Genomic DNA, 13,113 nt, shown 5'->3' on the forward strand with positions numbered 1-13,113 from the left:
TATTTTGCTTTAATTTTATTCTTTTTTCAAAAGCAAAGGAGTCCCATTCCAGTTTCTAGTTTCTAGCAGTGAGCCTGGCTCCAATCCCCAACTTTGTGTGGGACAGCTTTATTTTCCAATAACCCTAAAATAAGATCATATTTTCATCTCTAGTGGCCTCCATATCCAACCCAGTGAGGCCTCCAGCTTCAACACAGCTCACAATCTGTTATTCTCTTTTATATCTGTAAATCAGATATAAGATTACATATGTACACAGATAGACATATATATATATATATATATATATATATATATATATATATATATATATGGGGTGCCAAAAAATGTACACATTTTAAGATATGTTATATAATCAATGCTATCATCATTCATCATATTAAAATTTTAATGATTTTTTTCCTTTCTTAAAATGTATATACATACATATTTTTGGCCACCCTGTTTTCTCCTGCTGTAGTTTATCATCATCTGTGTGTATTTTTAGCAGTGGAGAGAGGGCACAAAGTATAAATTCAAAATTCCGTCTTAATATGAATTTCTTTTCTTACACCTTCTTAATGAGATTAGAGTAGTTCATTGTGTGAATGAACTGTAATTATTAAGTAGTTCCCCTAGTGGTAGGGAATACATTATTTCTATTTTTTTTTTGCTATTAAAACAAAAAATGTTGTATGGGAAATCTATTACAGAATTGTACACCTGAAACCTATGTCACTTTTCTAACAATAGTCATCTCAACAACATTAATTTAATTATAGATAGATAGATAGATAGATACATAGATACATAGATACATAGATACATAGATTTGTGCATATATCTTTATATATTCCTGCTGTTCTTTACATGAATTTCTAGAAGTGGGAAGGCTAGATCAAATGTGTATTCCTACCAACAGCTGGAGGGTTTATTTCCATTGCTGTGCAATATCAAATGTTTCTTTTCATTTTCTAAGCTGAAGATGGCATTGCTTTTCTATGAGGGGTAGACTTGAAATGTCCTCCTCTGATTCACAGAGTATAAGATAATTGCAATTTGCTGCTCTGGGGTGTGAGAGACCCGATGTAGGAGAGTGTAGTTCTTGGTCAAAGATAGGTATTTTGAGATTAGAAGCTTTTAAATGATGATGGTTATATTGTACCTTAATTTAATTTAGCTCTCATTCTCTTCTGTATAGTAATAAGAAAAAACTTATTAGTGTGCCTACATTTTAACATTAATAAGATGGAAATTTATGTGTAAAAGAAAAGCCATTGTAACCACCAAATGTAAATTGATTACCCTGAAAACTTTTAAATGTTCAAGCTAGCATTTAGAAATATTTGAAAATGAATATGAACTGAATTCAACATCTTGGGTAGTTTAAAGTTCTTTTAGCTGTCAAACTGAGAATTTAATTAAAGTAAAATTTAAAATATCAAAAATATTAGAGATATGCACATATTTTTAATCCAATTCTTATATTTGTTCACTTTAAAGTCTGCAGTATTCATAAAGGACTACCATAAATATAGATTCATAATTGTGAATTATGACTGGTCAGATAGTTTGATACATTGTGGTCTACTGTACTTAAACCACAGATTAAATGAGAAGAAGATTATGGTTAAACTATTACCTTTCATGTTTCCCTACATTTTTTATTTATATTTTTACTTATTTATTTTTCTGTGAGAAACTCAAATTCTACTTTTTTAGTAAATTTCAGTTATATAATACAGTATTATTGACAGTCACCATGTTATATCACCTTTCTCTTTGAAAATACCATGAGTTTCAGTGCATTCTCCGTTTTTACATTAAATTTTGATGTATATGATGACTATTAGATACAAACATCTGACGTTTTTTAACATTATTAAATGGATAATCTAAATCCCAAGTGAATACACACCAAAAGTGTCTTTCAGAATACAATTATCCAAAGATAGCCCCGATATGAGTACAAAATATGCTATCCCCCAAATATACCACTTTCACATAAGAATTATTTTGAGCTGAAGGTATCTGAGATTTAAAAGATACAGAAAGGAGCCTTCCTGAAACTTCCCTTACCAGACTGAAATCATAAACTTCTGAGAAATGAGGACTGCAGTGAATCTCTTTCCCAGGGACATTTTATGACCATGAAGAAGACATAAAGTTAGTGGTGAGACAGACCTGAACAAACTTTATTAACTAGCCCTTATCATCCATCAGTTTTCCCATATATTTACCTCCCCACAATCTGCCACCCCTAGAAACTAAAAGTCCTTTTCCTTTGTCTTGTCACTTCTCTGCAAATTTACTCTTCTTTGCTATGATGCTCTATAAACTCAACTGCCCTTTACAGTTATTCATTCCTGAGTTAGCCCACTTATATTAAGTTAGAAGCATGTGTTAATAAACTTATGTTTTTGTTTGTTTTTTGTTTTCTTGTTAAACTGTCTTTTGTCAGTCTAATTTCCAGGGCCCCAGCCAATATGAATCTAAGATGGGTAGAAGAAAAAGTCTGTTTGGTTTTTTTTCCCCTCCCTATATCAGCCATCTCATCATATTTTAGATTTATTTTGAGATCAGCCATATTCAGAGGAAGCTGTTTCATGAGTTCTTTGCAAACTACCAATACACACATATAAGATAAATTACAAGCACTTGAAAAGTTCTGTTAACTTAATTAACCCTGTTGTTTATTATTTGTACATTTTTTTCTACATACTTTCTTCATAGAAAGTTCAAACTAGTCTTTACTAACATAGTTTTTAAAATTTTCTGTGTTATGAAGTTATTTATAATTTCTTCATAAATGAAATTTCCACCTGGTTTTATATCTTAACTGAATATTTGCTAAATCTCGATACCATATTCAGTTTATGTTTTGCTTTACTACAGTTTTGGCTGTTCCTTATTCATACCAGTTAGAGATTGTTATCAATATATTTCAACATTAGCTCGATCAAGCAAATGTCAGAAACAATATGGGGAAAAATATGCATTATTTACACATAAAATAATGTTAACCTGAGTCAAAAATTAACTTTGTCTTTAGAATAAGCCTATTAAAAAAAAGTTTTTATTCGGTCAATAAGTCATTCATCAACAAGTTAGTCATTTATTAATTCCCAATTAATATAATATGACACAAAAAGTTAATTTCTAAACTTAAAGTCACGTTCTTCTAAACAATAAGACTGAAATAAGTCTCTTCATTTAATAATTGAAAAGTCACATAATTGTGAAAAATAGTGTTGGGAAAATATCCATTTTGGAAACATAATACCCTCACTAGGAATGCGCTTCAGGAATATTTATTAATCTATACCCATCTTAGCTTATATTAATTTAGTTATTATTTGAATTCTTAATTGTAATTAAGACATGTGTTTAAGAAAAGAAACACAATTTCATTTTATATCTTTAAATGCCCATGGATTTCCAGACTGTTTGTTTAATCAGAGCTGTGATAACTTTTCATTTTTATCTTTTGGTTCAAATACTTAATGGGGAACAAAATCAATCACTAAGAGTTCATAATTAAGCAATTCAAAAGCAATTTCACGTTGAAAAATAAATTGCAGAGATGATTCAAGAATATATCCTGAAAACTACAGAAAATACTTTCCATGGGTTATTTGGATGACACTGATGATTTCACTAATTGTACCACCATAGTTAATTGAAATCTACTATTTTTTTCTCTAATTTTCAACTCATAATCTGATATATAGAACAAATAAGTTAGTTTATCATGTCAGCTGGTGCTTACCACATGTGGAAAAACAAAATGGAAAAGTCATAAGACTAGATTACTTTCATTAAAATAAATAAATAAATAAATAAATAAATAAATAAATAAATAAATAAAGTCTCAGGAACTCTCAAAGCAAATCAAATATTCGAATGATAGCCATCACCTTCATCCTAATGGAATCAGCCATAGCACAATAAAAATTAGAAAACTATTTGAAAATAAATGTATATGACTGTCTTTCTGTTCTAGCATCTTTATTAAATTCTGTAGTGAGGATTTATTTACAGAAAGGGGAATGTTGTCTGTGGGTTTAGCACACTGCCTCTTAACTGGACTCTGAAATTCTAGATTCTGAATCCAGATTGCTTGGTTTAAAATCCCAATTCTGCCAAGCTGGCTCTGTGAACCAGCAAGTTAAAACTTCTTTGCACTTTTTTTTTTTAACTTTAGCGAATTTAAAACGTCTCTGTTTTTTAATTGTGAACTGGCATTATGAAATGAGTGCATGCAGAGAACATTCTCAAAACTTTGACAGCCCTTAGACAGTTCTTAATAAATGTTAGCTATTATTATTTTTATACAGAGAGTGTCAAAAACATGTATACACATTTTAAGAAAGGAAAAAAATCTGTATTAAAATTGTAATACTCAATATATATCAATAACAAAAGAAGAATGAATACAAGTCACATGTATACGCTGTTTTGGCACTGCAGTGTATAGAATGTGAGCAAATCTATTAGAAACATAAGAATACTTTTTACAAAGGTGAGGTATGGACTGCGGATGCGTTGAAAGGATGCTATATTCAATAAACCCAAGGTAGAAGCTAAATTCAGTGCTCTGCTTACCTATACTCCGACAGGAAAACTTTGTTTTGTGATCACACAATCGTAGGGTACCATTGCAGCCTTTTTCATCACTACCATCTTCACAATCTTTTTCCCCATCACAGCGCCACAGATCAGGTATACAATTTCCATCAGGGTGGCATTGAAATTCATTTCCATTACAACCGACAGGAGAATGAGTCTCTTAAATAGAAATGAAGGAGAGAGAGGCAGAGGGAGAAAGAACGGAGAGAAATTATGATTTTACTTGATGATAACTTTATTTATTTTTATTTTTTAGGCATTATTATGATGGTAGAGAGAATATATATTCACTTTAGTTGTTTAAAAGCTTTAACGCTCTCTGGTATTTTAAAATTTATTTTAGAAACTTTAATAATTAGAGAAAATGATGGTTCCTGACTCCCACAGAATTTCTGAAAGTGTCATATACATTAGGAAAAAGGGAAATAGCAATTAAGATAATGTGTGGAAATACTGTTGTGACTTTAATTAGTGTCATAGGAATCAGCTCATTGTAGGGTTTTTTCTCTATTGCACAAAGAGAAGTTTCACATTCTACTGTAAATGTTGACTTTAATTGATCTTTTGATATTTATCTAGATAATTTCTTTCAGACTCTTATGAAGTAACTAACCAAATAATAAGTACTTTCCAACTAACAAGATATTTGAAGAATAAGATCCAAAAATTTGAAAAACAAACAAACAAAGAAAACCTAATATAAACACAAATTCTTTAGGATGTAAGATTTCAAATCTAGAACCAGAGCAGACAAACATAAGAATTTAATGAGACATTATACATTCAAAATCAATTTTTCAATTTATACAGTACTCAGATAACTCTATTATTCAATACCTAATAATTAAAAATACAGGTTAAATATGCCACAGTTTCTTTATGCAGTCATCTATCGATGGACATTTTGGTTGTTTCCTTATCTTCACTATAATGAATCGTGCTGCAATAAGCATAGGGGTTCATATATTTTTTTTTTTCCAATTAGTGTTTTGGATTTCTTTGGATAGATATCCAGGAGTGAAATTGCTGGGTCATAAGATAGTTCTATTTTTATTTTTTTCAGACACCTCCATACTGTTTTCCACAGTGGCTGCATTAATCTGCAATCCTAACAGTGCAGGGGCGTTCCCCTTTCTCCATATCTTCACCAGCATTTGTTGTTTGTTGACTTATTGATTTATAGTGGTTCTGACCAGGGTGAGGTGGTATCTCGTTGTGGTTTTTATTTGCATTTTTCTAATGATTAGTGACGATTGGATAAAAAACTATGGTATACTTATACAATGGAGTATTACTCAGCCATAAAGAATAACTAAATATTGCCATTTGCAAACACATGGATGGACCTAGAGAATAATGCTAGGTGAAATAAATCAGACAGAGAAAGACAAACACCAACTGATTTCACTTATATGTGGAATCTAAAGAACAGAGTAAACAAACAAAACAGAAATAGACTCAGAGACATAGGGGGGAAAAAACTAATGGTTGCTAGGTAGGAAGGCATGGGGATGGTAGAGAAGGTAAAGGAATTTAAAAAATACAATATAGCCATGGGGATATGAGATACAGTTTGGGGAATATAATCAATAATGTTGTAAAGATTTTGTAGGGGATCAGATGGGCATTTGTCTTACTAGGGAGACCACTTAGACTGTCCAGATGTCTGATCACTGCACTGTACACCTGAAGCTGAAGCTGGATAATATGGAATGTTAACTATTATTAAATATATATACATATAGTCACAGAATGTGAATTACAGCATAGAAAATAGAGTCAATGGAATTGTAATAGCTATATATGATATCAGAGGGATAATAGACTACTACTTTGTGAGGGGTATAAATGTTTAACTATTACATTGTTTTGTACACCTGACACTAACAAAAAATTATATAGGTTTAAATATTCAGTAAGCATAAGCAAAAATAAGAAAAGGAAATTTTGGGGGTATAGATATTTTACAGTATAATAATTCAATAATTTGACTGTAATCAGCAGTATGTTAATTTTTGTAATACCTAATATTATGAAATAGCATAGAAACCAGCATCTCCATTTTCTGTTGTAAAATATCTTAGTATATATTTTTCTACATCAAAGTTTAATGAAACAAATTTATTGTCTTATATAGCTATATCCAGCAATTAATCTAAATTACATATACAACAGTAGTTCTTCTATATTGCTATGATAAATTTGAAAGAGGTTCATGTGAGTTACCCATTACTTAATGTGCTGGTTTGGTAGGGATCACGTAATTATGAGTTAAGATTAGTTTCATTTAAGATCAAAGCTAATAATAAGTGTTTTATATCAGTGAGGCAGCTACTTAATCTTTTAAAACTTCCATTTGTTCATTTGGAAAGTGGAGAGTGCAGGGTTGCTGTGCGAATAAATTAGATATCTGTAAATTATTATTTTAACTATAAAATTTTGTTGTTGCTGTTACTTTCTAATATATAAATAGTTCAGTTCCTATTTTTTTTTCTTTATTTAAAGATGTTCAGCTACGGTAACATGTCAGGTGATACAATACTGTAAAGATGCTCAAAACTGACTTGACTCTACTTCCCAAGTATTCCTAGAACATTATGATGGAATAACAAATAAAATAAACAAACAAAAACTAGAAGAAACAACAGTAAATCTGTTGGTAGAAAATAGGAGCTCCAATTCAATTCACAGAAAACCTATTGGGCTAATTTTCAAAAGTAACCACTGCTAAGAACACATAATAATCAAACCCAATTTACAGAGAATGCTCTGAGTTTAGGCTGGCTTTGCAAAACATGTGACTTGCCTTTTCTACTTTCCCAGTCATTTAAATCTTGTTGATTTTGGATATATAGGGTCTTCTTGATTAAACAAAATGTGTGCGTACACAATCAATAAAGAGTATCAGTACATTCGAAGATATATATAGCATGGGATATAGCAACTTCCCACCATATTTAATTTAGTATCTACAGAGTGCTCTAGTTAGCAGTACTGCTTAAACACTACATTGGTAAAGAATGGTAGGGCTTGTTTCATAAACAAGATATTGTAAAGTCTTCAAGCCTAGAATCTTCTTAAACGTAACTTGAAAATCCTATGTAACTTCAGTACTTCGGAAAAGACTGAAGAAATATCCAATGGAGTTGCAAGGCCCATTCAGCTCTCTAAGTAATTCTGTGGTGAAGAAGCCTACCGTCATGCAGCAATGAAATGATCTTTGGTTCTTTTTCTACTATTTCACTTTGCTTGAAAACAAAACAAAACATACCTCAGCTCAGCTGAGTTTTATAACCTGTAGTATGAGGTCAATCAATAACATATAAAAGTTGTACTTCAGGTAATCGTCACTCAGTGATTCCAAATATTTAACACTTTTACTGCGTTGATTTCAATTATTTTTTTCCAAAATGTGTCAAAAATCCCCACACACAAAATTTTGATATTTTGACTATTTTACACATTCAATAATAACATTTTGAGCTGCTTTGTATATAAATAACATTATTTTTATTTTAAAGCTTTGTTATATGGTAATAAATTTGCCATTATATTGAATTTTAGCAAAAATTCTCAAAGCATACTTACTGACATCAATTAGATTTAAGTATAGATAAATTAGAATCTAATGGCATTGATGACATCAAAATTTATTTTGTTAGAAAATATGGCATACAAAAATCTTTGTTGTTGATAGTGCAAGCCACAGGAAAACATATTAGAAAATCCTGTAAATGGAGAAAAGTCTTGTAAATGGAAATACTCATTCAGATATATCCGAACATGGCAGCAAAAGTTAATAAACAATGGATGGTATAGTCTGTTGATTTTTCTAAATTCTCTAAATAAATTTGAAGACTGACAGCTCATATATTGAATCAGTTATCCATTATGTTTAATTTGGCAAATACACTATTGACCATTTAAAATTTTGAAAATTGCTTTAAAAATCTAGATTTCCCTATACCTTGAAACGTATGTAAGATTATTGGGCTAGCTTCCTTCAGATAACAGCTACCTGCTTTACATGGGACTGGAATAAATTGTATTAACAGTTCCCTATTATGATGAAGAGAAAAATATACAGTTCTATTCTTTTTTCCCTAGCACATTTTTCCCCCCTGGGTGGAGGTTTGCTGTGGGGAAACTGCTAACTACAGTTTCCATTGTTTGTGAATCTACTTCTGGGAAGTTGTAGGACAATTTTTATTTCACCCTTGCTTCACTGTTAATACTAATTTTATTGTCTTGTACAAATAAGTTTTCTTCTTTATGAGTCTTTCTATGGATATTTGTGAAAAATCTTCAAACTCATTATGTTTCTCTCTTTGCAACAGCATCTTAGAATTTAGAGCCAAATTAATGGATCAGTTTTCATGATATGTATTTGTTTGTACCAATCACACCCTCATATTTATTTATGTTACTAATCTGTATTCTCCCTTTGTTTAAGTCTTTCCTCTGTAAAACCTTTAATACTTCCAGGTTACAGCTTAGATTATTTCTGGAAATGATCAGAAGGGTAAGTAAATAAATAAACAGACTAGTGACACACAAGGAAATTTTGAAAATAGCATATTATATATTTAAAATTATCTAATTTAGGAAACACTTTGTTAGCTTAAATAATATATACCAATTTCTACACCATATTTCCATTTCTCTGCCCATCTTTCATTTCTTCAGAAATCATGTTGCTTCAAAAATGTCAATAATAATGGAACACATTCCATATTTTAAATAATTATTGTGTGATTTTTTAACTCTTTTAAAAATGTTTTGTATTTAGTTTTAAAGATATGGTTATTTTAAATCATGCTCCTCAACCATTAACTCAAATACATAATGGATAATTCTCAAGAAAAAGAGTATGTAAATCCAGAAATCCAGATAGATTAACCCGATTCAAAATGAGACCGGCAAAAGATAAATTGTTACTTTGGGAGAATGTATTGTTTCTCTTGACTCAGCAATATGACAACTTTATATCTACAGTTCTATTTTTTTAGCTCCATATCATTTACAGCTGAAAATAAGTTGTGGTCACACAGATCAAAGCAACATCTATGAAGACAGAGAGTATGCTGTCATTGTCTGAGTTTTTGTTTAAATTCCATTTGGATTTTCTTTGCTTGGTATTGTTTGGTTTATCTATTTGTGCTATATAAGTGAATCTACTGATTTGTTTTCTTATTCTAAATAAACATATAGCTTATAAATTTAAATATAAATGTGATATTTCCCTCAGGCTTCGCTTTTCTTTTTTTTTTTCCTTCTTCTTAAACTACCCATGTTCAAACCTCTGTGGACTGGTATACTATCTATTAAGGAGCACCACAAACAGTCAGCTTACAATAGTTTTAAAATGAGGGTATAGTCTGAGGAAGGAAATACAATATACCATTATAAACATTCAAATCTAAATCGTGATACAATTCTCTTTATAATGCTCACACATGTCTCTAATGTACACTTGTCTTGCTTATATTATTCTCCCAAACCTGGACTGCCATTCTGTTTAACACTTCATCTGTAGATGTCCAGAATTTCTTTAAGACTCACTTTATTTACAAAACAAACAAACAAACAAATAAACAAACGAAAAACTGTCTATGATTGGGTCTTTTTTTTCTGGTGTCTGTAAATTCAAGAAATCCATGGGTAGGTTTTAGTGATTTGGAAAATATCAGACATTACATATTTTGCTTTGTGTTGATACATAACAACCCCACTGTGGAAGGAATTCAAATTTTTTTCTTGATTGTCATGGCAGAATCCAAGAGAAAGTCAAAGGTAAATTTCACACTTTTCTGTCTTTATTTCCATTCCATATATCTTGTGTACATATGATATTCAATTTTGCTTTTGTTTCAAATTAAGTATATTAGATTGAATTAAAATCCAGTGGGGGAAAAAAAAAGAATCACTCATCTGCTCCTTTTGATTTACATTAAAAATAAATAAATACAAACTGCTTATTGAGAGCGTCCCATGTCACAGAAACAGAAACTACAAATCAATTTGATAGTAGTTATATGGATAACAAGCAGCAGAGATGAGATTTGAGCTGACGTAATTAAACTTTACAGCCTGCTTTCTCTACCATTGTAGCTTATTATTACCTTCTTGTAGGCTTTTCTCATGTATAGGCTAAAGAATAATAATAATAATAATAATAATAAGCTCATGTAATAATCAAAGGTGTCTATGAACTCATTTATTTTTATATTTAAAACAGTACTATTTAATCTGTTTTCTTTTCTAATAAAATTTAGTGTTTCTTTCATTCTGTTGTAGGGAGTTGGTAAAATGTGTTCTGTTATGAAAATATTTCAATAAATTCCAAGTTACAAGTCTAGCCTCCTTCGGTTTGTTTCTTCAATTGGTTGCCAACCAGGAAAGAAGAACGATCTAAGAATCAGAAAAGTTTAATAATGTTATCCGTGCTTACACATCTAGTTAGTGGCAGAGAGATGCCAAATTAGTTTCATAATCTTTAAAATGAGTATATTGGACTCAATTAGTTCTTCAGTTGCTCTTTAAATATACATTTATTTTAATGTGTCAGTTCTTTGTCCAAGTACTAGGATAGAACAGTGGATAAGAGAGAGACTTCACTGTTCTTACAGAACTTACATGAGGGGAGAAAGAAGCATGTAGGAATTTAATAAATAATTATACAAGTTGATAAACTAGATTAGACCAGAAAGCAGTGCTATGAAGAAAATGGATTAGAGGAATGCTATAGAGGAAGAAACCTATATCACTTCTGATCACAATTCATTGGCCAAAGCTAGTCACATTGGGTGGGACTACAGCAGGTTGGTCCCATGCAAGCACAAATTTCTAGGAAGTACAATCATATTGAATAAGAAAAGGGAAGAAATGGAAATATTTTGTTAACATCCATTATGACCGCCATAGGAAGTGACTTGTGTGTAGGGGACATTTTGACAAGGGCGATTAGAGAAGTCTCTCTAAAAAGATAATAGCTGAGATAAGACAAAAAATAAGGAAAAAGCCAGCCATGCAAGTTAGCGTAAAGAACACAGTAGGAACCATCCATGAAGTGGTGTAGGTGCCTGACCTATATACGATGTCAGAGCGTAGTAGGTTGGGGGAGGGGGTTATCACTTTGTGAGGGGTATAAATGTCTAACTATTACACAGTTTTGTACACCTGAAAGTAATAATAATAAAAAGAAACCAAAAAAAATCACAGTAGGCAGAAGAGATAAAAAATGCAAAGAGTCTAAAGCAGGAAATAGTCTTTGTTTTTACAGAAAGGGGGTGTGAATGGAGGTGTATGTAGTAAGACAAGATCTGAGAGTAGGCAGGGACTGGATCTTGTAGGGCTTTATCAGCACCTATGGTAAGGTAATTCAACAGGTATCTATCTGTTGGAGATGTTGAAACAGAAGAGTGATGAGGATATAATTTAATCTACATTATTAAAAATTCTCAATGGTTGCTATGTAAAAAAAAAAAAAAGACAAAAAATTTTGAGTGGAAGTAGGAAGACTAGGTAAATCACTTTTGCTAGTGAAAAAGAAAAAGAAAAAGTATAGTGTCCAGGTGAAAAAGAAAAGGTATAGTGTCTGCCTTTGAAAAAATCATAAAATGGTGGGTATAGGAAAGTAGGCAAGGTACGTAGTTACACAGAAATATCTTAAGTGCTTTGGAAGGAGAGAGCACCATGAGAGAATGCATACGAAGCAACTAACTTGGACATGTAGTTTCAGATGAGGAATTCTTAGGACAGAGGATAAGGAGAGAGTTCTGAGTCAAGAGGAAGAATCAGAGGGGGGAAATAGAACAGAACAAAAGACATTCTGAACACAGTCAATAGCTATCACAACATCGGTGTAGTATGAATGGGAGAAAGGGAGAAAGAGAAAACTGGAAAGGTGGGCAATGGCTAGACCTTGAGAGATTTTGTATGTTATGCTAAATGGTTTGGATTTAACCCTAAAGCCAACTGGGAATGCAGAAAGACCTTCAGCTCGATTCTGATATACTCAGACATGCAGTTTACATAGATCACTCTGGGAACGTTTAGACAATAAATAGGAAGGGAAAAAATTATCTAAGCTTCCTTAAATTAATAAATCCACATTTATTTATCTTGCTGAACTCTCAAAGTTTATATGAAAGTCAGGCATATTATTACACACACACACACACACACACACACACAGACACTTTTATATTCCTTCCCTTCTCACTTTTCATCCCACATCCTCACAATAAATAAAAAGTACCTCAAACCTATTTCTTAATATTTGCTAGGTTTGGGTATGTGGTGATGCTTAGACATGTTGCCACTTCTTCCAGAAAACAGAAAAATGTGGAGTTTTATTTCTTCTTAACATTGCCAAATTAAATCAGTTTCCCTTAACAGTTGTTGAATTTCCCCTAGAAAATGAGCTGCGTTCCACTGAGGAGCCTGCGATGACCATTCCAACTTAGTTCCAGGCCTGTGTGGCTTCTCAGAGCCCCAGCTACG

At 31.5% G+C, this 13,113-nt stretch overlaps 1 protein-coding gene across 4 annotated transcripts in view; it reads right to left on the reverse strand.

Annotated features, from left to right (window-relative positions):
- Positions 1-13,113, reverse strand: part of LRP1B (LDL receptor related protein 1B) — a 1,805,568-nt gene that overhangs the window by 678,960 nt on the left and 1,113,495 nt on the right. For all 4 annotated transcript variants that reach the window (XR_012497488.2, XM_074335779.2, XM_074335774.2 and 1 more), the window contains exon 21: positions 4,585-4,767. Coding sequence is in view for 3 of the 4 variants with exons in the window: in XM_074335779.2 (XP_074191880.2) it covers positions 4,585-4,767 (183 nt within the window). In the remaining variant the exon portion in view is untranslated. The remainder of the gene's footprint in view (positions 1-4,584; positions 4,768-13,113) is intronic.

This window comes from Rhinolophus sinicus, chromosome 17, assembly GCF_057876585.1.
Source record: "Rhinolophus sinicus isolate RSI-liver-muscle chromosome 17, RSI-T2T, whole genome shotgun sequence".
Lineage (NCBI taxonomy): Eukaryota > Metazoa > Chordata > Mammalia > Chiroptera > Rhinolophidae > Rhinolophus > Rhinolophus sinicus.